This window comes from Meriones unguiculatus, chromosome 7 (assembly GCF_030254825.1).
Source record: "Meriones unguiculatus strain TT.TT164.6M chromosome 7, Bangor_MerUng_6.1, whole genome shotgun sequence".
NCBI lineage: Eukaryota > Metazoa > Chordata > Mammalia > Rodentia > Muridae > Meriones > Meriones unguiculatus.
In genome coordinates this window covers 77,509,464-77,532,696 of record NC_083355.1, presented here as the reverse complement: position 1 = coordinate 77,532,696, position 23,233 = coordinate 77,509,464, and the positions used below count along the sequence as shown (strand labels likewise).

General features: G+C 46.4%; 1 protein-coding gene across 1 annotated transcript in view; it reads left to right on the top strand.

The window, feature by feature from the left end:
- Positions 1–23,233, top strand: part of Pygl (glycogen phosphorylase L) — a 30,075-nt gene that overhangs the window by 5,519 nt on the left and 1,323 nt on the right. The window contains exons 3-19 of the mRNA XM_021653988.2: positions 1,592–1,670; positions 4,338–4,441; positions 6,440–6,571; positions 10,181–10,292; positions 11,542–11,624; positions 14,120–14,263; positions 14,729–14,821; positions 15,415–15,561; positions 15,858–16,021; positions 16,500–16,614; positions 17,254–17,355; positions 17,478–17,625; positions 17,757–17,815; positions 17,920–18,061; positions 19,281–19,488; positions 20,603–20,737; positions 21,128–21,194. Coding sequence (XP_021509663.1) covers positions 1,592–1,670; positions 4,338–4,441; positions 6,440–6,571; positions 10,181–10,292; positions 11,542–11,624; positions 14,120–14,263; positions 14,729–14,821; positions 15,415–15,561; positions 15,858–16,021; positions 16,500–16,614; positions 17,254–17,355; positions 17,478–17,625; positions 17,757–17,815; positions 17,920–18,061; positions 19,281–19,488; positions 20,603–20,737; positions 21,128–21,194 — 2,034 coding nt within the window. The remainder of the gene's footprint in view (positions 1–1,591; positions 1,671–4,337; positions 4,442–6,439; positions 6,572–10,180; positions 10,293–11,541; positions 11,625–14,119; positions 14,264–14,728; positions 14,822–15,414; positions 15,562–15,857; positions 16,022–16,499; positions 16,615–17,253; positions 17,356–17,477; positions 17,626–17,756; positions 17,816–17,919; positions 18,062–19,280; positions 19,489–20,602; positions 20,738–21,127; positions 21,195–23,233) is intronic.

Genomic DNA, 23,233 nt, shown 5'->3' with positions numbered 1-23,233 from the left:
GCATCCCTAGTTGTCGGGGAGCAAATCCAAAAGCCCCACCCTCCTGAAATGATGCGGAGCCATGTCTGAGTTCCTATAAGGGGCTGGAGTAGCTTCTGTAAAGATTTAGTGATCAGCCCTTACATAAGAAACTAAGCGGGCAGAAGGGAGGATCCAGAAAATTGACTCAGAGGAAACATGGTCATCACTTCAGGCAGGTCTTATGCATGTGTTTTCAATATTGAAATTAATTTCCCTTTAAAAGCTATCCAAGAGCCTGTGGGATGACTCAGCACGTAGAGGTATCTGCAGCCAAAATTGATGACCCAAGTTCAAGCCCTGAGACCCACGTGGTGGAGTAGAACTGACTCACAGGTAGTCCTCTGACCTACACATGAGAGGGAAGTGGGAGGAGAGCAGAGGGTTTTTGTTTTTAACTATCTAATTTGGAAGGGGGTCATGTGACTGTCAGGTAAGGCCTTGGCTGTTTCACAGCAGACTACCCTTCATTCGGGTCAGTTGAGATTATCATCTGGCCCACAGAGGACAGGCCGCTGGTTTTATCAGAACACGAGTTTTTTCCGGTAAGATAAGAGATCCACGGCGCACTCCGACAGAGATCCTGTGCTAGTGGCTTCAGAAGTGTGAGCCCAGCACTTTGGAGAAGGGAGCTAACCACGGTCTCCGAGTTCAAAGAGGCACCTTGGTCACTCACACATTACACACACCAGGGAAAGTGGTGGATTCTGGCCCTATTCATTGAGCTGTAGATGAGGCCTCCTGCTGGCTGCCAGGCACTGGAGCTCCTGGGCTATAGATCACTAACTGGTTTGGGCCTATCAACTTTTGACTGTAGTGAATCAACACACTGTAAACTCGAAAAGTCTGACCTTGTGCCTTTTGATCATCCTGTCACCCCAGGCCAGTCGATGTCAGTTTGGAACTGGGCTATTTCTGAAGTTTTAATCTCATGATATATTTTTAATTTGTCTAGATTTGATTTTTTTTTTTTTTAAATCGCACCTGTTTATTTGCGGGTGTGCGTGTGTGAGCACATGTGCGCTGTGACACAGTAGCATGCATGTGGAGGTCAGAGGACAACCCCTGAGAACCTGTTCTCTATTTCTGTCATGTTTGTCCTGGGATTCAAACTCAGGTCGTCAAGGTTAGCAGCAAGTACCCTTACCCACTAAGCCATCTCACTGGCCCCATACTTTTTTTTTTTTTTTAAGTAACAATAGCTAACATAGGACATACTTGCCCAAGATCAATGCTGTTGCTTTGTTCATATAATCTCATTTGACTCACAACCCTAAATTAGGTAGGTACTTTCATTTTCACAAGGGAGATTCAGCATTCTGTCTAAGGGTCAGTGTCAAGCAAGCATCACATGGTCCACAGCGGATACCTAGGATCCATGCTTCTCTGTGCCCGGCTAGTCCATCTTGTACCACTGGCACCAGCAGTTACCAACTTCTGAAGTTGATATGCAGTGCCAGAACAAGCTTCAAGCAAGCCAATCCCGGGCCCAGCGCACAGATGACCCTGGTACCTGGCTGTTGTCCCTGGAGTGGCCTGAGTGTGTATCCATATCCAATATTGTCTTTCTCAGCTTGGACTAGACATGGAGGAGTTAGAAGAAATTGAAGAAGATGCTGGGCTTGGCAATGGTGGCCTTGGGAGGCTTGCTGGTAAGTGATAGCAGGCATGAGTTATCTTGTCTGTGCTTTTTTAAGAAGGAGAAAGCATGGCCTCACTGTAGATGCATTTGTTCTTGACTTTCCCCTGTGGCCTGATCAACTGCACATAGAGAGGAGAACTTGAAGAAAAGAGGTGTTGCTTACAGCCTTTTCAGACGTTGCTTAAAACCCCAAAGCTAACCAGATCCTTCCTGTTCATTTGAGGGTTTCCAAAGCTACCCGTTTACTTCACTGCTGTTTGTTCATGGCTGGTCAGTTCCCATAAATCCTGGTCTTGCCTTGCAGGCTTTAGTTTGCCTTTTTGATTGACTGGTAGGCAGTGATGTCATTAATACACCCCTTTCTGTATACATAAAAACCGTGTTCTTTGCTCTACTTGAGGAATGGCTTTGCAGCAAACAGTGAAGAAAATAGTTTAAATATAATACTAGCTCCACTTGCTGTGACAAAATACTGAGCAAGAGCAGCGTGAGGAAGGCGGGGTTTACTTCTGCTCAGAGTTCCAAGGCACCGTGGAGAAGTTGTTCTAACAGGAGCCTGACCAGCTGGTCACGTGCATCTGCAATCCAGAAGCAGAGGGGAGTAAACATTTCTGCTCAACCAGCTTTCTCCTGTTGACACAGCTCAGGGCCCCAGACCATGGCATAGCGCTCTCCTCATTCAGGGTGCGTTTCCCCACCTCAGTTTCCCCATACTCAGTAGGGTATGCAAATAACCCTACTCAGGCATACCTGGAGATTTGTCTCATGAGCTATTCTAGATCTGGGTTGACCTGATATCAAGCAATGTACGCTATAATCAAGCATCTCCAGTGCTCAAAAGATTTCTCCAAAGCAAAAGAAGACAATGGGAAAGGGCTGTTTCTAAGACCTCAAAGGAGGGTGTTGACATGGACATCCTTGCCTGGTTGGGGAACTTGCCCGTGTGAACCACCAAGCTCAAAAACAAAGCGAGTTACATTAAAACCCAGACGGGGTGATGCCATTCATATTCTTTAAGAAAGTAAGTTCTGTGTATGGAGAGACACAGGGCAGAGTCTGGAATTGCAATCCTAAATTGAGGTTAAGTGTTAAAGGCTCCTAGTGACTCCTAGAGGAGCATGGGATTGAGGGAGGTATTCAAAGAGGATGGATGCTTAAAACAAGTCTCTTAATTTTCCATCTACTCAAGTTACAAGAAAGTCATTTGCATCATTAGCGGCAGCGTCCTTTAGTGTGGCTGCTGATAGTAAAATATAGAAAAATACTTCAGGGTAGGCTATGAAGTTACCTAACTGGATTCCCCAGACTTCCCTGGGCCATGGCAGCACTAGTGGAAAGCCCACCTAAGAATAAGAATTGGTCTGCTTTGCTTTTGTGTAAAACCCAGCTCTTTGGTATGGGCTGGCAGTGTTCACTCTGCTCTGGACCTGGCTGTAAAGGCCTTGCTCCTTTGCTGTGTGGGAAGGCCAGAGAATAGAGCTGCAAGAGAATAGAGAACAGAGCTGCAACAGAGGCTGGGTAGAGCTCAGATGATCTGGTCTCTTGCTTGACTAGGAAAGTTGGAACTCCACCTGCTCAGGCTCTAAGCATGAATGAATTCAGGACCTAGGGGATACCAAAAGAGCCACAGGTCAGACAAAGCAGGGACTGGTCCTGTTAGACCTACTCTAGATTTAGCTCTTTTTTTTTTTGTTTGAATCTCTGTCTTAGAGGTAGAGTATGAACCCAACCCTTTCATTTTGAGTTATTTCTCCAGTTCCTTTCAGCCTGAATTCCTCCTGTAGGTTTCCTCATACCCTAACAGCTCAAATTCCCAAGGATGGTCAAATTAATTTAACACTTTGGACTGTATCCAAGCACTAGATGGGACTTTTCTCTGCTTGCTGATTGGCCCTTCTAACTCAGATGCCCAATCATTAGGTAACAGAAAATCTAATTAACAGTAGCATGGTGAACAGGGAACAAAAATTCCCAAATGTTGGGGCTGATTGATTCAGCAGCTCTATTGCACCACGGTTCTCTATGGTTCTCCTCTTTCCTCACCTCACAGTACAAAAGAGAGACAGACAGGAAAATCTTCCACTGAAGCCCACTACTCTCAGCAGAATTCCTAGTACCGTGGGTGGACTGGAAGCCGTGGCTGCCAAGGCTAATGGCTGTTGCTGATGGAAGAAATAAAATTACTACAATTGGTTAGAAGGCTTAGTTCAGCAAACTGGGATCCACTTCCTGATCCATGTAATCTGCTTCCTGGAACATATGGTTACTAGTGTCCAAAGAGCAGTGGAATTCTATCCATCAGTTAGGTGCTAGGGAAGAACAGGTCTCAAATAAGTTTCTCTTTCTTGGGGAGACTGTTGAGCAGGCAACCAAACATAGAGACAGCGTCTCTTAGAAAAGCAACTATGTGTGACAACAGTCAACCTACCCCAGTAGCTTCCATATTTGTTCTCAAACAATGCTAGTGTGTGCTTAATGGTTATTCAAAATAGTGAGGAAGGACGTGATATCTATTTTCTTAAATATTTTTTTACTGTCCCTATGGTATTAATTCTATAGTTAGAAAAAAGTTACTTAGAAACAAATCATCCCTGGTAGAAGACTTGTTTTTAAAAGAGATTTGACATAGGTGTTAAGCTTGCTGATTCTGTCTTTTTGTCCCCTTGGTCAAATTCAGCCTGCTTCCTGGACTCCATGGCAACGCTGGGACTCGCAGCCTATGGATACGGCATCCGTTACGAATATGGAATCTTCAATCAGAAGATCCGAGATGGATGGCAGGTATGCAAGCCATCTTTTGCAACGCTGTCACCTGAGCCTTCGTGAGCTCTTTCTCTGTGTTCTGGCGGGCGCGTAGTGTGGGCACAGCGCTTCACTGATTTCTCTGCTGTTGGGCTGACAACAGTGGACACTGTCCGCTCCCCTCTGGATAACGTGCCTGAGCCGAGAGCCTGTCCAGATCATTTTCACCTTCAGGCTGATGTCACCTGGCACAGTGCCTGGCTCTCGCTTGCTGGGTCGTGGCCTACTTCCTTAACCTCATTAACTCTCAACTGTGTCATCCATAGAACAATAGCAGTCTATATGCCTCTCGTGTGATGATTAAGAAAAATAATCTTCAGTAAGTCACCCTCGAGACTGCCAATAGCGGGCGCTCACTGAGTTGGGGTGACTGCCCTCACTCCTGAGAGTAGGTGAGAGTGAGGCCTCAGGGGGAACTCTGAAAATATTCACCACAGGGCCCTGACTGTGGACTGCGCTCGTGTGCAACATTCTATGTCAAAGCCCACAGGAACACAACAGGAAGCCTGTGGGTTAGAACTGTGACCTCAGCAGTCCTCCACGGTAAGGCACGCATTGCTATTTTGCAAGACAGAAAACTGTCTTCCAAAGCAGAGCTTCCCACATCATCCTGCTGGTCAGCAGGGGTTCGTGTCCACAGATTCCCAGATCCATAGTGTCAAGATTCTTGCGTACACATGAGTCTCGCCCTCCTGCTCATGACCATCTTATACATAAGCGATCCACCCATCTATCTGTTTGTATCTAAAGCTGTGCGTTTGCATGTGGGGGCCAGAGGTTAGCATGTCTCTATCTCTCTCCACCTTGTTTTTTCATTATTATTGTTATTGTTATTATTATTATTATTTACAATTTATTCATGTCATAGCCCCCTCCCTCATCTCCTCCTTATTTTTGAAACAGGGCCTCGTGAACATGGAGCCCAGTGATTTGATTAGTCTGGCTGGCTAGCTGTTCCCAGATGCACTGTCTCCATACTCTTCCCCACAATGCTGGGGTTACAGATATTTACCCCCATATCGGGCTTGGATATTGGGACTGGGGATCCCAACCAAGGTTCTCAAGCTTGCTCCTCAAGTACTTTACCAGCAAGCTTTTAACCACCTGAAAAACCTCACAAATGATGTATTAGTGTTTTCTTAAATCTATAACCCCTCAATACAGTGGTGCTAATTGTTTAAGTCTTCTTGTTTGCTTACTACAAACCAAAATTAATACAATATACAGAACACCCTAAATAGGAATTCTGGTTTTAAATTTTTTGGTAAGAAACAGTTTGTTATAAAGTAACAAATACTTGAGGAAATGCTGAAATTGTCAATAAAATTAATTCCTTACATTTTAGTATAGTGTAACTCCAAGATGAATCATAATACATCATTTGTTGCCAAGTCAAAGTTCCATAAGGATTTTATGGATTAAGATGAGCAAAGACTGTGAACTTCTCCATACCTATGCTGAAATGAGCTTTAGAAAGAGAATGGTCTCTAAGAAGCATTTCCTAGCTCAGTTGGTACATTCCAGGCACCAAAATCTTGACTGAAAACCTCATGTAGGGCCTTATGCAAGAACTCAATGGCCAGAGGTCTCAGAACACCTTCCAGATGTGAAGACACGCATGGGCTCAGAACCTCCCAGATGTGAAGACATGGGCTTGGAACCACAGAGCCGAAGTCAATCTTAGCTCTATCATCGACCTTTCTAACATCAATCTTAACTCCCCATCTATGAAAACAGTGCAATTGTAGTTCCCTCCTCTAGGGATGCTATGCGAGAGAATAGCACAATAGCACATATGAAACACCCATGTCGCTGTCGGTGAGCATTGTGGTAGTTGTGTTAGAATGTAAGATGTTAAAAAAGATGAAGTGAGGTTTGAAAGAATTCCTGTAAAAGATATTTTGGTTGTGATGTAATTGAAGAAGGGCTAGGACCTCATCTCCTGAACAGTGCATTCTAAGCCATGTCCATTTGTAGGTAGAAGAGGCAGATGATTGGCTCCGGCACGGGAACCCTTGGGAGAAGGCTCGTCCTGAATTCATGCTGCCTGTGCATTTCTACGGAAGAGTGGAGCACACCGAGACTGGGACCAAGTGGGTCGACACCCAGGTAATCGGGTTTTCATGGCAAGCTCTTTATTTCAGACAGCACAGCGAATATTACGCTGAGCATACGGTGTACAACAATATCAAGAATGAAGTATTGGCCGGTCATAGTGGTGCATGCGTTTAATCCCGGCACTCTGGGAGCAGGAGGATCTCTGTGAGTTTGAGGCCAGCCTGGTCTACATAGAGAGTTCCAGCACAGTCAGGGCTATGTAGAGAAAGCCTGTTTCAAAAAAAGGAAAAGAAAAAAATTAGAGTGATGTCTTGTATATCAAATAGCAGAGTGAAATTGTGTAAATAAACACGCTTTTTCTCTTCATGCTGCCCATTCCTTTAGGAGATAAGGGCACTGAGGCCAAGAGGGAAGAGATTTCCCTGAAGTGAACTAATTTACCAGGATCATTCTGCAGTCAGCTTGCAGAGATTAATCAGCTCTGTAGCACCTAGCACAATTAGCTCTCTGACTTTATGTTTTGGTTCTTGAAATATTTTAAATGATTTTTCTCAGCCCAACATTGTCTATTTTAGTGCTGTACTTTTCAAAAGGTGATCAAGGCTTCAGCTCATGGCACAGTCCTTGTGCCGTGCCAGATCACTTCCAGAAAACTGACGCTGCTGCTGCTTCAAGGGTATTTCTTCTGGAATGAGGCCCCTCCCCCCCACACACAGTTCAGTTCATGTACGGCCCTATCACTGTCCAGTGGCATCTGTGATTCTCTTTTTCTCTTCTGGTGCATGACCTTATTCTCTCTTGGGCTGCCTTGTCTAATCAGCGCAGCTTTACTTGATATGTCTACTTAAATAAAGATGATCTCAGGCTGGTGTTTATCTTAGTCATTCTTCAAACCCCTAGTAAAAGCCAACTAAAATGATGTCCTTACGTGTGAAATGCAATAGCATGCTTCACCATGCCTGGCTTATAGCTATTCTTTTTTTTTTTTTTTTTTAACTACTGGTTTATTCTGCTAATCCTTAGGAAGATAATTCAAAGTTCAGGAAAATACTTTAGAAAGTGTTTGCTATCTGAGCGTGAACTGTCGTGGCATGCTAAGTGACAGGTGAGAACTAACACAGATAAAATGATGCAGGGTGCAGACTGGTGGTTTGACGTGAAGAGAAGTTCCTGCTTTGTTTACTTTGCTTTTTGTGTTGGTTAAAATATCTGGCCATAGTCTAAGTTGCAAATGCCGGTCACAAATGCTGCCGTGGGAAGTGTAAACAGACCAGTTTATCCACTTTTAAGAAATTTGGTACAAATTTGGTATTAAACTAGTATGGGTATAGAGTTTAATGCCTGAAACTTCATTACCAAAATCTATGCAAAATTATCCAGTTTATACAATCAAAACCAGAAGTGTTCCATGTAATGAAATTTTGGGTTTCTTTTAAAACTCAGTTATACAAATATGTTTTTTGTTTTAATCCCAAGTGTGGGGTTTTAGTTTGGGCTTTAGTTTGTCCACAGCTAATAATTGCCTCCTGAGGGTCATGGTTTTAATTTATTTTTTATATTTTTATTTTTATTTTTTTTTTACAATTTATTCATTATATATCCCAATTAAAGCCCTCTCCACTCCTCCCAATCCCATCCTCCCTCCCTCTTCCCCCCTTTCCTCTTCCCCTAGTCCACTGAAAGGGGGAGTTCTCCTCTGCCATCTGCCCATAGCTTATCAAGTCCCATTAAGAATACCTGGATCTTCTTCCTCTGTGACTTAGCAAGGCTGCATCACCAGAGGCAAGTGATCAAAGAGCAGGTAACCGAGTTCCTGACAGGGGCAACAGCAACAGAAATAGCAGGGGGGCCACTGTCTTTCCTCCTGCCTTGTGCAGCACGGAGAGGAGTGTGGTTTAGGACTGACGGATATAAATTCGAGAGCCGAGAAAGAGCAGGTGGCGGTTTGGAGAGGCCAGAGACGGACGATATGGCAGCTTGGACAGATGGAGAGAAATGTTTCAACACAGCAGCTTGGAGGAGACGGCTTGCTGAATTTGCTGCTGACAGATTGGTATATCCCGAAAGAACCTATTGACTCTAACCAGCTGGGAGAAGTAAAAGGGTCTGTGCCCCTCTCCCCTCTAACCTTCTCTCTCCTACCTAGGGGTTGGAAGAGAGAGGCTTTAAGGAACCCCAATAAAATAGAGTTTCAAATGAGTGTCAATGGACTATGTGGCCTGAGCTAGTTTGTTTTTACAAAGCACCTCTTTATATATTCATTGCAAATCCAGAAATTCAATTGGAAAGTGCTTGTTTCTATGCCTAGAAAAAACGAGGTTGTCGGTCAGACATACATGAGCTAACTGAAGCCTTGCAGGACTTTATGGATGAGAGAGTCATCCCCAGGATCAGCCCCACATTTGTAGCTGGCGAGGTCAGAGAGCATGAGGCCAGAGCATGCAGGGACTGACCTCCAAAAAGCCGAGCTGTTTGTTTGCTCTTACGTAATTCAGGTCCACAGGGAAGTGAACACCAGAGAGAATTAGCTGTGCTGGTGATGAGTGGGAGCAAACCTAGGAAAGATGAAGATGGGAAGCAGCAGGAAGAAGGGGGAAGTCTTCATGGGACAGAGGTGCCACCAATGTAGGAGAAGGAAGGGTTCTTGAAGGAACAAGTGGCTGAGGGACCACGGTGTCCCTGTGGAAATGCTGTCGTGTTCTGAGCATGTTGGAGCGTTGTTCCTCGGACTGCCTCTGTAATGCTGGGCAGAGCAGAAGGAAAAGTCTTGTTTAAACTCAGAGTCATTCCTGATCTACAGTGACATCTCCTAGTTGGTGACAATTTGCTTTAAATAAATAAATATGTGTGTATATATGTATATATACACACAAGGCCTTTACTTCTTGGTGAAAGATATTCAAGTAAGAATGATTTATTTCGTTAAGTTCACAGAGAGTGAGCCGGACCAAATGAAGTATCATATCCTTCCATGAAGTCATTCTGTCAGTCTTCTTCCTTGGACTTCGATGAGACAAGGAATGAAACCGGGTCTTTATTTTTTTTTTTCATGATTTTTTAAATATCCTGTGAAACAGTTCGCTTCCCTGTCCTTCTATCTGAATGGCTGTCACAAAGACGGGGCTGGATTTTCCAAAGCTGGCATCTTGAACCCAGCTCAACTAATTATCACCTGACTTGGCAGATCACTGTAGGAGTCACTAAAATAGCTTTTGGCAACATAAAAAAAAAAAAAAAGCTGGCTAGCGCAGCATTTGAAATGCAGTGTGGGAGGCGCCTCCATCACGTCCCTGTTCTGCTGAACTTTAGCGTACCTGACATCGGATGGTTGAGTGACCTCCGCAGAGCCCTTAAGTGGGTGACATTCACGTCCATGCACGTGTGTATCCCTTTGCTTCTACACCATCGTTTAGTAGCTTAAGCCCCTTTCCGCCATTAATACATCAGTCCTTTCCAGTGTCCCTACTTCCGGGCAAGGAGCACATAGGAACTCGACATTGATATGCTCTGAGGGGCCAGCAATCCGGTGACCTTGTCCTTCGAGTCCTGAGACACACTTCTTGGCTCTGACGTACACAGTCTGAGTATGTGATGCAGTCAGGGACAGAGTTCCGTCGCAGCCCCCAGCCACTGCTCAACCTGCGACATTTGACTCCGCAGGTGGTCCTGGCTTTGCCGTATGACACCCCCGTGCCTGGGTATATGAACAACACTGTGAACACCATGCGCCTCTGGTCAGCGCGAGCGCCAAATGACTTTAACCTCCAAGACTGTACGTATAGCATCGTCTCTGCTTCCTTTGTGGACGTGGCTTCTTGATGTCAAATTGAGGTTAAGAAAAGCCTTGAGCTTTTGATCTTTGAGCTTTTGATCAGTAACTGAGAAGGCTTTTTGTTGTTATTATTATTATTATTATTATTATTATTGGGTTGTTTTTTTTGTTTTGTTTTGTTTTGTTTTGTTTTTTGAGATAAAGTGTCACTTTGTAGCCTTAGCTGGTCTGGACCTCACTATGTGGACCAGGCTGGCCTTGAACACACAAAAATCGCTTGCCTCTGCCTCCTAAGATTAAAGACATATGTTACCATGTCTGGCTAAACTTGTGTTTTGATATAAGTATAGAAGACTTTTTACTTTTTATTGATTCTTTGTGAATATCCCATCATGCACTCCAATCCCACTCATCTCCCTGTCCCTTCATATTCACTCTTTCAACTTCCCTCCTTTCCCTTCCCCACCCAAAAGAAGAAAAGAAGGTAGAATAAAAAAAAGGAATAGTCTCATCATGAAAAGCTCTAGTGCCACAGGGTGTCACACAGTATCCCATTTTGTCCACAACAATGTTCATTGCAGTGAGTCATTGGTCTGGTTCAAAGCCTCTGGTTTCTGCCACACTACATCCTCAGCAGGACTCTTCTTGGATATCCTCTTGTTGCCCGGTGTCATGGAGGTCCTGCAGCTTTGGATCTGTAGGACCAGCCTTTCTCATGAGCTGCAGCAGATCATAAATGGAACAGATGTTGGGGTGGGCCAACTCAAAGCCCTGGATCTGGGCTTGGGAGGTAGCTAAGTTGGTCAGCCTGCCCGTTCTCCCATGCCCACAGCACCAGGGTGAGCTCTCCAGCACTGCCCAGGCTAGCTCACCCAATGTAGCAGGCAAGGGGCAGGGTCAGCTCACCTGCTCCCATGCCAGCAGGACCAGCCCTACCATACTACCAAGGCATGCAGCCAGTGAGGGACAGGACCAACTCTCCTGCTCTCATGACCTCAGGGGTAGTTCTCCCAACTGCCACCTGGTGGGCTCGGGTAGGGCATGACACTTTTTTTTTTTAAGCCATACTTTTAGAAGGTTGGGACTTAAACTCTTACAGGAAGCCCGGTGTTAAAATTTATTGAAACCCTTAGATTTTAAGAAATCCTAAGAATTGTACACATCATCAGGACATTGGATGAGATCTAGAGACTTGCTGTAACAGTGGCCAGCTTATCTATTTACTGTTTTTTTTCTACATTCCTTTCAGTTAATGTTGGAGACTACATCCAGGCTGTGCTGGACCGGAACCTGGCTGAGAATATCTCCAGAGTGCTCTACCCCAACGATAATGTGAGTAATACTGGGTCAGCTTGGACAGCTTACTTCCCAGAGCCTCTCCAGTAACCTGCAAAACACGTGTGCAAAATAAGCGGTGTCCCTTCTGTATGTCCCCCCTACCAGTGAAGTAAGGAAAACAAATCTATACAATTCATGAGATGAAGCTGGTATTTTGCTTTGACTAGTGGACCTACCAATTTGGAAGATCCATAGATGTATTTCAAAACAGAAGCTAGATATAAAAGATAAACAAAGTGCTAAAAAGGACTGATTTTGTGCCCAGATAGAAACTTCACTGGCAAAGTTAAAACTGAGGAGATTCCCTTCCTAGTTTCTAGTCTCCTTCTGAGGCACTGAGAGGCTTCTGATCATGCACAGGGTAGACACAGCTCTGAGGAATGCCTGACATCCTCCATAATTGGTTGTAGTGCTCAGACTCATCTCCCATGACCTTGCTCAGCAGTGAGAGTCCAGGGGCACTGGCTGGCCACCCTGTTCTTTCCCACTCCCATTGAACAACTCCAGAAAATGCTCTGACCTCTGTGTTTATCGCACAAATTCTGACTCATCTTGAGGGCCCAAATCAAGACTAGGTCTTCCAGATTTCCAAAGTACCATGACTTAAAAATTTTAAAGAAATTGTTCTCAAGTCCATCTCCTTACTACTAAGGACAGAGATACTTTTGTTGCCAGGACTTGAACAATTGTCTAGATTAATAGCTGCTCAGTTTCATCATAAGCAAGATCATTGTGCTTTTTATTTATTTTTTAAGACTACCTCCATTGTAAATTGTATAGTGGTATGTGCTATTGGAGAAACATTAATCTATATAAAATTAAGAATGTAAAAAATGTGATTCTACCATCTAGAAATTCTCACTGTTAATATCATCACAGACATCTTTTATTTGTTTATCTAGTTAGTTTCTTATTTATTTTGGTTTTTTAAGACAGGGTTTCTCTGTGTAGCCTTGGCTGGCCTCAAGAACGCACAGAGATCCGCCTGTCTCTGCCTCCTGAGTGCTGGGATTACAGGCATGTGCCACTGTGCCCACCTGACAATCTTATTTTAATGACTAAATCCTAATTTATTTTATTTTTAATCAAGCATGTACATGTTTGGAAAGACAAGTTTGAAAAGGCAAGGAGCCAGCCATTTCATGAAGCTATGACTTCAGGAAATAGTAACAAAGCTATTACTACTTTATGCTTTTTCCATGCGCACAATCGTTTGTTTGATCCCCCACTACTGAAGACAAGCCTAAGCCTCATCTTTTCACATCCACCCCACCACCGTCACAGAAATGTTTCTCCTTTTCTCAGTGTGAAGACCATAGTCTTCACTGGGCTCCCCAACTGGTGCTTGCTCAGTGTAGATTCGTGTTGTTCTGCGCCTTCTCCCCCACCTCCACCCCCACCCCCACCTTGTTTCAGAGACCTCCTATCTGAGGTCATTGTTTCTAGGTTCAGTTCTGGGTTTGCTCACCATTTCTTGTAGTGTACATTCTTCCAGACCTCCTGGGAACCGGCCTTTGTGAGCTGAGTTCCCCCAAGACCTTGTGTGTCTCGAAAGCGTTTGCATTGGACCACACTGATGCTTTGTCTGTGTCAGTGTTTAACAGGGTCTACTCTTACCGCTTTCAAGTTTTACTGTCTCTGAAAGCAAGTACAGCGTAGCTTTGATCTGGTTAGTTTCTGTGAATCATCAGTTGATGCTGGTGGAATCAACGGCAGCTGTCTGCGTTCTGCGGTTTGGTTGGGAGAAGACTCGAGCGTGTCAACACTCACTACATCATCGGCTTTCACTCACTGCCCACTCGCCACATTTCTCAATATGAGGTCTTTGGCATCCGGCCTCCACTGTGCCCTTCTGCAGGATTTCTTGAGGTCCAAGGTCAGCTATCCCTTAGGCAGCTTTCACGTCATCCTTCCCTCCATCTCTACCCCTACTTTCAAAGGAATTCGTGCTGCCAGTTTCCGAGCAACCCAGTTTCTGAGCTCTGATATACAAACTGAGGTGCCTCGTGGTGCTTCTCTGCTACCAGGCCAAGAGCTGCTTTCTTGAGTCTTCTGGCTGATCTCCACACTCCTGCCTGTTTGGTTGCTACTGTGCTGGAGAGATGGCTCAACAGTTGACAGCTGGTGCTGCTCTTGCTGAGGGCCTGGGTTTTGTTCCCTCCCCCACAATCAGGTTATATAGCCTGTAGTTCTAAATCCAGGAGGTCTGGTGCCCTCCTCTGGTCTTGAGGGCAGTGCACTCGACTGTACACACACACACACACACACACACACACACACACACACACACACAGTGTTACTACTGTTTCTTCCGGCCTCTTTACCTTTTGTCAGAACACCCACCCAAGAGCCCTTGGCTGTCAGGGAACAGGATTTCAGGGAAGCAAAGGTTTCTCATCCACCCTGCCACCTCTCCCCAGACGCCAGGCAGGGGACACTGATGTGAGCTCCACTGCCACCCACTCTGACTCCGTTTCCCTGGCTTGAAGTTTTTTGAAGGGAAGGAGCTGAGGCTGAAGCAGGAATACTTTGTAGTGGCTGCGACCCTGCAGGACATCATCCGGCGGTTCAAGGCCTCCAAGTTCGGCTCCAAGGAAGGTGTGGGGACCGTGTTCGATGCCTTTCCGGATCAGGTGAGCATGCAGACCAGTGCTTCTGAGCGTCCCTAATGCTGAGGCCCTTTAATGCAGTTCCTCCTGTTCTGGTGACTCTCAGCCAAACCACAAAATTATCTTGTTGCTACTTCGTAACGGTAATTTTGCTACTGTTATGAACCACAATGTAAATATCTGATAGGGGACTCCCAGGAAAGGATTTGTTCAGCCTCTGTGGGGGTCACGACCCACAGGTTGAGAACCCTTAGTTCAGACTGTAGTCATAGGGGATGATTTCCATCAGATGCACACACACACACACACACACACACACACACACACACGTGCTCAGATAGTTCGGCGGGCAGAGCACATGTTTCATTCAGCCATATTCCCTGGGAGGTGGGTGCTTTGTTTAGTGCCTCTAGATGCTTGGGAGGACAGGAAGCCAGACAGACCCAGGGCTGTCATCCACACGCACATTGACGTCATTTCTCTACCCAGGTAGCCATCCAGCTGAATGACACACACCCGGCGCTCGCCATCCCTGAGCTGATGAGGATTTTCGTGGACATTGAAAAACTGCCCTGGTCCAAGGTCTGACTGGCTTGGCTCCTTTGTCTTTAAAACCATTCAGAAAGCAGCTTTGTTTCTGTTCAAAATGAGTTTCTGTGGCTGGATTCCCACAGTTGAAGGTGTATCTTGCCCTGATGCCAACATGTCTCCATGCTTAGCATTTCACGGGCAATGCAGGCAAGCACAGCAGGAGGCGGGCCCATAGCTGCGCTAAGGATCATGTTGTGTTGAACATATTTTGTTTTTTTATCAAATGATCTGAAGTTCTGCAGCACCAGAAGATAGCTAACTAAAAGTGCTTTGGGAGGCAGCATTTTGCATGGGGTTGGTGCAGGGGTTGGGGCCAGGCACAGGCTTGTGTGTAGAGGCCGGAGGACAACCATGGGTGTTGTCCCTGGGGGGTGGGGGCAAAGTTGTTTTCTTCCCCTGAAAACACAAGGCATAATTAATAATACTGTTACCTGGACCATTCGTGCAGAATCTGTGCGTGCAGAATCCAGCGTGCCCGACCGTGCCCATTCAGAAACGCCTGTGGGACTCGGTGGCCGCCACAGGCGCTTGGCCCTGGGCGGGCGTGCAGTGAAGGGGCAGCAACTGACCATCTCTTCCTGCAGGCCTGGGAGATCTCGAAGAAGACCTTCGCCTACACCAACCACACGGTGCTCCCGGAGGCGCTGGAGCGCTGGCCGGTGGAGCTGGTGGAAAAGCTGCTGCCTCGGCACCTGCAGATCATCTACGAGATCAACCAGAAGCATTTAGACGTGAGTCCCCTCCGAAGCCGCTGACCCTCTCGTCAGAATGTGGCCGAAACACGCCCCCTGGCCTCTGCTGGTCTCCCTTCCTAAATGGGGGCCTGGCATCTTTCAGTCCCTGGTAAAAATCGCTCAGGTGGGAACGGGCCCCGTTCAACCTGTGTTCTTGAAAGTGTGAAAGGGAGGGATGGCATCTCCGCCACTAGCTCTGCCTCTTAGGAGATTTTGCTCAGGGCATGAGTAACATCCCCGGGCTGCTCTAAAACCCCCAGTGGCCAGCCTGATCTGTGTCTTCCTTCGCCTAGAGAGTGGTGGCTTTGTTCCCTAAAGACATCGACCGCATGCGGAGGATGTCTCTGATCGAGGAGGAAGGGGGCAAAAGGATCAACATGGCACACCTCTGCATCGTGGGCTGCCACGCGGTAAACGGCGTGGCGAAGATCCACTCGGACATCATCAAGACCCAAGTGTGAGTGGTGAGACTGGAGCTATGGGCCTAACCCGGATCAGTGAGGGCAGTGGGGCCTCTTCACACAGGCCCTGTTCAGAAACGAACAGCCTGGGAAATGCTTTCAAGTGCTGTCGTGTAGGGAGAGAACTGTTTTCTTTAAAAGGAAGAAAGATGAGAGTGCCTGATCCTCCCTGTACCTCCCCAATTCTACATTTATGAGCAAAAAAAATTTAACTGTCTGCTAAAAACCTTGATCTATGTGTCACAGCCAGGAAGTCATATGGAAGGGACTAGATTTGGGGCAATTGTTTTGAATTGCAAATGAACCTCTTCTATTTAAGATGACAGCCGTAGCTGCTGCGGAGTCCTCCCTTCCCCTTTATTTAATTTCCCCGAGCCTACACTTGGCTTCTGGAGTGTAACTCTGAGCTTTACCCAACAACAAGGACTCTGCCCATTTCAGCCAGAGTCAGCGGTCTATCGTTTTCATCTCCAGATTCAAGGACTTCAGTGAACTAGAACCAGACAAGTTCCAGAATAAAACCAACGGGATCACCCCGAGGCGCTGGCTCTTACTATGCAACCCAGGGCTGGCTGACCTAATAGCAGAGGTAAAAGGAGGTGCTGAGGGGGTGGGGGGCTGCTGGGAACGGGGGAGGCAAATGAAGATAGAGAGATGGGGCAGACCCCACCCGTGGCAGGGTTGGCCTCTGAGTAAGTGGCTCACGCTGTTGTGCAGGGGTGATTTAATTTTATTTGAATTTTATGTGTTAGTTACATGTTTATGGGAGGAGTATAAGCAGGTGGATGCGGGTGCCCTTAGAGGCCAGAAGATGGGGTCCTATCTCCTGTGGCTGGCCCGTTGTGAGCCTCCCCATGTGGGTGCTGGGAACCAAACTCGGGTCCCCTGTGAAACCAGCATGTGCTGTTAACCACCGAGCCATCCCTTCGTCTCCCAGCTTGAAATTCCTTCAACTTTGAACGAAGGGCCTCACAGAGCTGGTCCTGGCCAGCAGCACCCACTTGACACGCAGATGGGATAGGGTGTCCACTGGTGATGAAAGGCTACCAAAGCTCAGAAACATAACAGAACCTGGGTTCTTGGTCACCGCTGTCTACACATCTTTTATATTTAGAGTTCTTCCCACATAGAATGTCTAGGAGCCCCTTACCATCCTCTGGTAAAAAATGTGCCATGATGGGTCTGATTACTGTCTCAATTAAGATCGCCTTCTCCTTTAAACTGACAGAAAATTGGAGAAGATTATGTGAAAGACCTGAGCCAGCTCACAAAGCTCCACAGCTTCGTGAGCGACGACATCTTCCTCCGGGAACTAGCCAAGGTGAAACAGGTGAGGTGCCAGTGAGGGTCCCTGCCCTCCGCTTGACGTTGAGTATTTGGGCCCAAGCAGAACCCCCCCACCCCAAGCTCCCCAGTGAGGAGGGCCCTGACCTGTCCACTCTCTCTCCACAGGAGAATAAGCTGAAATTCTCCCAGTTCCTGGAAAAGGAGTACAAGGTGAAGATCAACCCATCCTCCATGTTTGATGTCCACGTGAAACGGATCCACGAGTACAAGCGGCAACTCCTCAACTGCCTGCATGTCATCACCATGTACAACCGTGAGTTTGGCTGGAGCATACCCCTACCCTGTAGCCCCTTCCTTGGGGTGGGGGGAGGCAGCGGTCTCGAGGTTGGCCCCACCGCCTCCACAGCCACCGTCTTCCTTCCCATCTCTATTCACCTTTTTAAGGCATCAAGAAAGACCCTAAGAAGTTCTTCGTGCCAAGGACAGTCATAATCGGCGGCAAAGTAAGTCGGCTGAATTTCATGGGGACTTGGGGGCCCTAGTCTCTTGCTGTGTGCCTTCCCTACCCAGGGGGCCTTCTCTCCACACACTGCTGTTTTTCCCCAAGGCGGCCCCGGGATATCACATGGCCAAAATGATCATTAAGCTCATCACCTCCGTGGCAGAAGTGGTGAATAATGACCCGGTTGTCGGCAACAAACTGAAAGTCATCTTCTTGGAGAACTATAGAGTGTCTCTTGCTGAAAAAGGTAGCGTCCTCATTGTGAAGCGTCAGGGAGGGACGGGGCAGAAGCTGGGCTTACTTAGGGTAGAAATGGAGCAGTTGACCCCAGGGAGCTAGTAACACAATAGGAGGCAAAGTAAGGTGTCTTCTACGATGACCTATGACCTATGAGGCTGGTGTCACACAATCACATTTGCAAGTGCCTGCTTCCTCCAGTTGGAGAGCCGGTGACGGTGACTGTGGAGATGCTGAGGTCTGGCCATAGTTCCCTGCAAAGGGGGTAAAGGTCTTCAGTTGCCAGCCCAGGTTTTGCAAGCGAGCATCAGTTCATGTTGTGACAGCAAATGAGGACAGACATGTTGCTGCCAAAGCACGAGGCTTAGATGTGCACTCAAGAATCAAACATAGAGTTCCCACACTGGGGCAGGCAGGCAGGAAGCCAGTGTCCCTTTCTTTACCACTGGGACCTTCGCTTATGCACAATCCACCCTGGCAGAGAGGCCACCCACCAGCCAGTGCCAACTGTGTATTCACCTACTTCCCAGACTGTAAAAAAAAAAAGTAAAAATCAACTTTCCCTTTGTGGCACTTTTGGGTCCCGTGGTGTTACTGCTTAAAGAGGAAGGAGCCAGGTTCCTAAAGTTACAAATGAATACAAATCCCATCCACAAATAAGCTCTCAGAATAAGGCAGACTCGGGGTTGACTTTTGTGTGAAGGGGCTTGGAGGTTCAGGCAGATCTGACTTGGGTGTGCATCAGGCTGAAGGGGCAGAGCTTGAATGTCTGTCCCGAGGCACAAGACACCTCAGCTGCAGTGACAGTGGTAGGAGCAGAGGAAGAAGTGGGACAGTCCAGTCCCTCACAAAAAGAAGAGATGAGGAAAGACCTGGGGATTCTACGGGCCAAGAAATAGAAGCTGCGACGTTTTATAAAGCAGAAGAAACAAAAATGGAGGGATAAGGGGGTGGGAAGATAGTGTCTCGTTTACAGCTCAGAGCAAGTAAGACACTCCTTACAGTATAGAAGAAGGAAGAGTGGTGTAAGCAATAGGTATAACGCATCTCGAATGAGCACAGTAGCTGCCCGGGTCAAGGAGAAGGTGAGAGCCGTCCTTCCGTACCACTGAAGGTGTCCTGGGGTGTGCACATACTCCTCATCAGCTCCAGGCCAGCTAGATCAATGCTCACATGAAGTTAAGGATCTGGAAAGGAAGCAGCACCATATTGACATGGCCTCTTTGCAGTCATTCCAGCCACAGATCTGTCGGAGCAGATCTCCACCGCGGGCACGGAAGCCTCCGGGACAGGCAACATGAAGTTCATGCTGAATGGGGCCCTGACCATCGGGACTATGGATGGGGCCAATGTGGAAATGGCAGAGGAAGCTGGCGAGGAGAACCTGTTCATCTTTGGCATGAGGGTAGATGATGTGGCCGCCTTGGACAAGAAAGGGTGAGAGAGCCGTTGCCCTTTGTGAAGCAGGTGACCCCCGTGAAGGGACGACATCTCCAAGGGTTTACTCCACATGCGGCAGCCCACTGAGACCTGGTCTCCTGAGGTGTAGAGACAGCATCTCCCATGAGAAGTCGGGACCTGCTAGCCACAGATAGCCTCAGCGACCCAGTGTAACTAAAGGATGCTTAGAGCAGATGCGTGGACAGATTGCCCATAGCTACCAGCCATGGCAGCTCGGCCAGTCATCCCAGCTTCCTGGGTCTGGGATTTCTACTTTGTTCAAAAGATGAGGCAGTGTCTAACCAGATGTTCTTATCATGTCAAACCATTCACGGTGCTCATTGAAGACAATGGTTCTCAACCTGTGAATCATGACCCCTTTGGGTTTGAATTACCTTTTCACAGGGGTCACCTAAGACCACCGGAAAATTTTTACATTATGATTCATGACAGTAACAAAAACAGTTCTGAAGTGGCAACAAAATAATTTTATGGTTGGGGGTCACCACAACCTAAGGAATGTATTAAAGGGTTGCAGCATTAGGAAGGTTGAGAACCTCTGTCTTCCGACCTCTGAGTGATGGATCCAAACAAGACAGAAAGTAAAGAGAGGTGTGTCTCAGCAGCGTTTTGTCCTCCTTTTATATCTGGTTGAGTTTATTAACCTGAGTTCAAGCAAGAGCTCAAAGGAGCCCCAGGAAATTCAGAGGATGCGAAGTATACTTTCTGACCCTTAGAAGTAAGTTTCACTTAGTAGCATCATGAATTATAAAACTGCTGGTTTGACGAAAGCAGCTCGGTCCCGTAACACCGTACAGTTTAGAGCCACAGTCTGCTTTAAAATAAATCTTACCTATCTATCAGATTAGACTAGAATTTTCATTATCTACTGTTATTAATGCTTTTGATTATAAGGAATGAATCAGTTGGGAGGGGATCAATTAGGATATAGCTTTAAAAAAAAAAAATGTACCCAGGTTGAAATCTATAATGTTTTCTGTGAACGCTCGTGTTTCTGTGTGTATTTTACAGCAAATAAGGTATCTGGCATTCTGCTCATCACACACGCCAACAGGGCCTTCTCTCACCACCCGCCCACTCTTTGCTACAGGTACAAGGCAAAAGAATATTATGAGGCCCTTCCAGAGCTGAAGCTGGCCATTGACCAAATAGACCATGGCTTATTTTCTCCCAACCAACCTGACCTCTTCAAAGACATCATCAACATGTTATTTTATCATGACAGGTGAGTCACGAAACAGTACTATTTGGTGTATAAAAATGGGACAAAAACATCTCTCCTAACAGCAGCCCACTTGTGTAATTTAGCACGGACTCATGATCTGATTCGCTGGCATAAGCTTGGGGGCAGGGCTTCCATCACAAATGGTTAAGGCTTGAGAATTAGACTCATATCTTGTGTTCTTTCGATCTTTCCACTTACACACTCTACTCTCGCATGCATACGCATGATGATGTATTTGCGAATGGGGAACCACAAAAGGGTGAGTATTCTTTCTGGACAGCCAGGCATGCTTGACAGTAAGCAAAGGGTCAGTTAAGGTGGGATGTCTGTTAATGAAGCTGTTCTGTCTGTTTTTCTTCCCAACATCGAACGCACCAAAAACAACAATAGATTTAAAGTCTTTGCAGACTATGAAGCCTATGTCAAGTGTCAAGAAAAAGTCAGTCAGCTGTATATGGTGAGTATGTGATGGGTTTTAAATAGTTTGCCATGAGCCAGGCATGGTGGCGCATGCCTTCAGTCCCAGCACTTGGGCGGGACAGGCAGGCGGGTGTTACTGAGCTCAAGGCCAGCCTGGTCTACAAATCGAGTTTCAAGACAGCCAGGGCTACACACAGAGAAACCTTATCTCAAAAACAAAATGAAACAAAAAATTTGCTATGGTTCATTATTTTTTTTTTTCTTTTTATGATATCTAAATAACAGGGCCCCACTGACCAATCAAACCCAGCAAAGATTGGTAGAGTACTTGCCTGGCAAGCACAAGGCTCTGAGCTTGACAGCCCCCTCCCACAGTGCCACCAAGGGGAAAATAAAGAGACAGATAGCAAGTGAAAGAACTTTCCAGATGTTCAGATCAAGTTTACAAGACATACTGGGAGGACCATTCCAGAGGTTGGAATTTGAGATTTCAGTAAGAATTGTAAGCTTTTACAATACTCTGATTTAAAAAGAAAATCATCAGTGATTTGTATTCATTGATCACCTGCTGCGTAGCAGGCCTGTCTCAGAGGCTTGAGGGGCCCCTCTGTGCTGAGCTCCGCCCCTCTTCCAGCAAGCTGCCTGTAGCCCCAGGTTTCTTGCCTAGAACTACACAGTCATCGAGGCTGCTATTTGAAAATACAGGTGACGACTTACCCTCCACCCACAGCGATACCCATGTGGTGGGCAGGCTCCTCCACTGATAGTTGAAAATCTTACCAAGATTATTCTGAGACCAAGCTTCAGTTTAGTTGGATGGGAACTGACCAGGCATTCTTCGAAAACTGCAAAATAAATTCCTCCCCTGGACCAGTCTTGTGGTGATACCAGATCAGTAGAATATAAATGTACTGAAAGAAGAGAGCTTTATATATGATTATTAAAAAAATAAAAAATAAATAAAAACCCAAAGGCTATGTGAACAAACTTCCACAAGAAGTTATGCATTATCAAACAGCGCTCCGGGAGTGTCCTGGAAAGGTGTGTCCAGAAGAGCAAGCTCTGAGCTGAGACTCCAGGCAGGTGAGGGACAGGACAGCACCCGCAGCTACCCTTAAGGCTCGTGCTGCTTTGCAGCCAGCCCTCAGCTCCTAGGTTGAGTCAGAGTATCTTCCTAACAGAATGTAAACATATGTTCAGGTTCATGGCTGTGAACAGTGAGGCGTTGCTGGAAGCTGCATGGCTCACTGGCCACTTCCTGAACATGGATGAGAACAGCCCTTGCAGCCCTGGGAACTCAGAGGGAAGAGAAGTAGAAAGAGCCGCCTGGAGAAGTAGAGAGCAACAGCGACAGGAAAGGAAAGCATGAGCAAGGGCAGGGACTGACGTCAAGGACAGTTAGGCACAGCGGGTCTTCCATTAAAATTAAGCCCAAATCCAAAGAATGCCCATCTGGAGCGCAGCAGCGTTTCATTCCTTCCTGCGTGTTTGTAAGCGCACATTGTAACCCTCTACTCCTGACGCTAGCTGCGTTGCTGAGGTCAGTAAATGTGCCTTGCATGGCTGGCCAGTGTCCTTGCTATCCTTTTCAGTTGCTGCTTTTATTTCTGTATAGAAGTCTCCAAGCCTGAGTGGGCTGCCATGCTCTCTTTTGGCATAGCTCAGGGGTATGATGATAGTTTAGTTCTTATTTTAAAAATTTCCTAATGTGTTAACAACTTTGAATAACTTCCAATAAACTCACAGGGATCCAGAAAAAAAAAAAAAAGGACTGTAAGCTAAATATATTTTATATGCTTTTATGTATATAAATGTAACATTTTGAAACATTTTTTGATTGAGAATAAGACCTTAGTTCAGTTTTGAAACCCCCAGAGGGGTTGTGGGGATTTAGAGCAAACCTAAGGAGGTATAGGCCTTCAAAAGGAACAGGAAGAGCTAAGTGGGTCAGCCAAGCTTTCCCCTGCTTTGCTAGCTAATGTTCACTGTTTTTCAGACTTTTGGAGTCAGAGGTTAAATCTCTTTGCATGACCTGAATATTAGTCCCTTTCTTTACGTGTATGTAGCTGAAAGAGA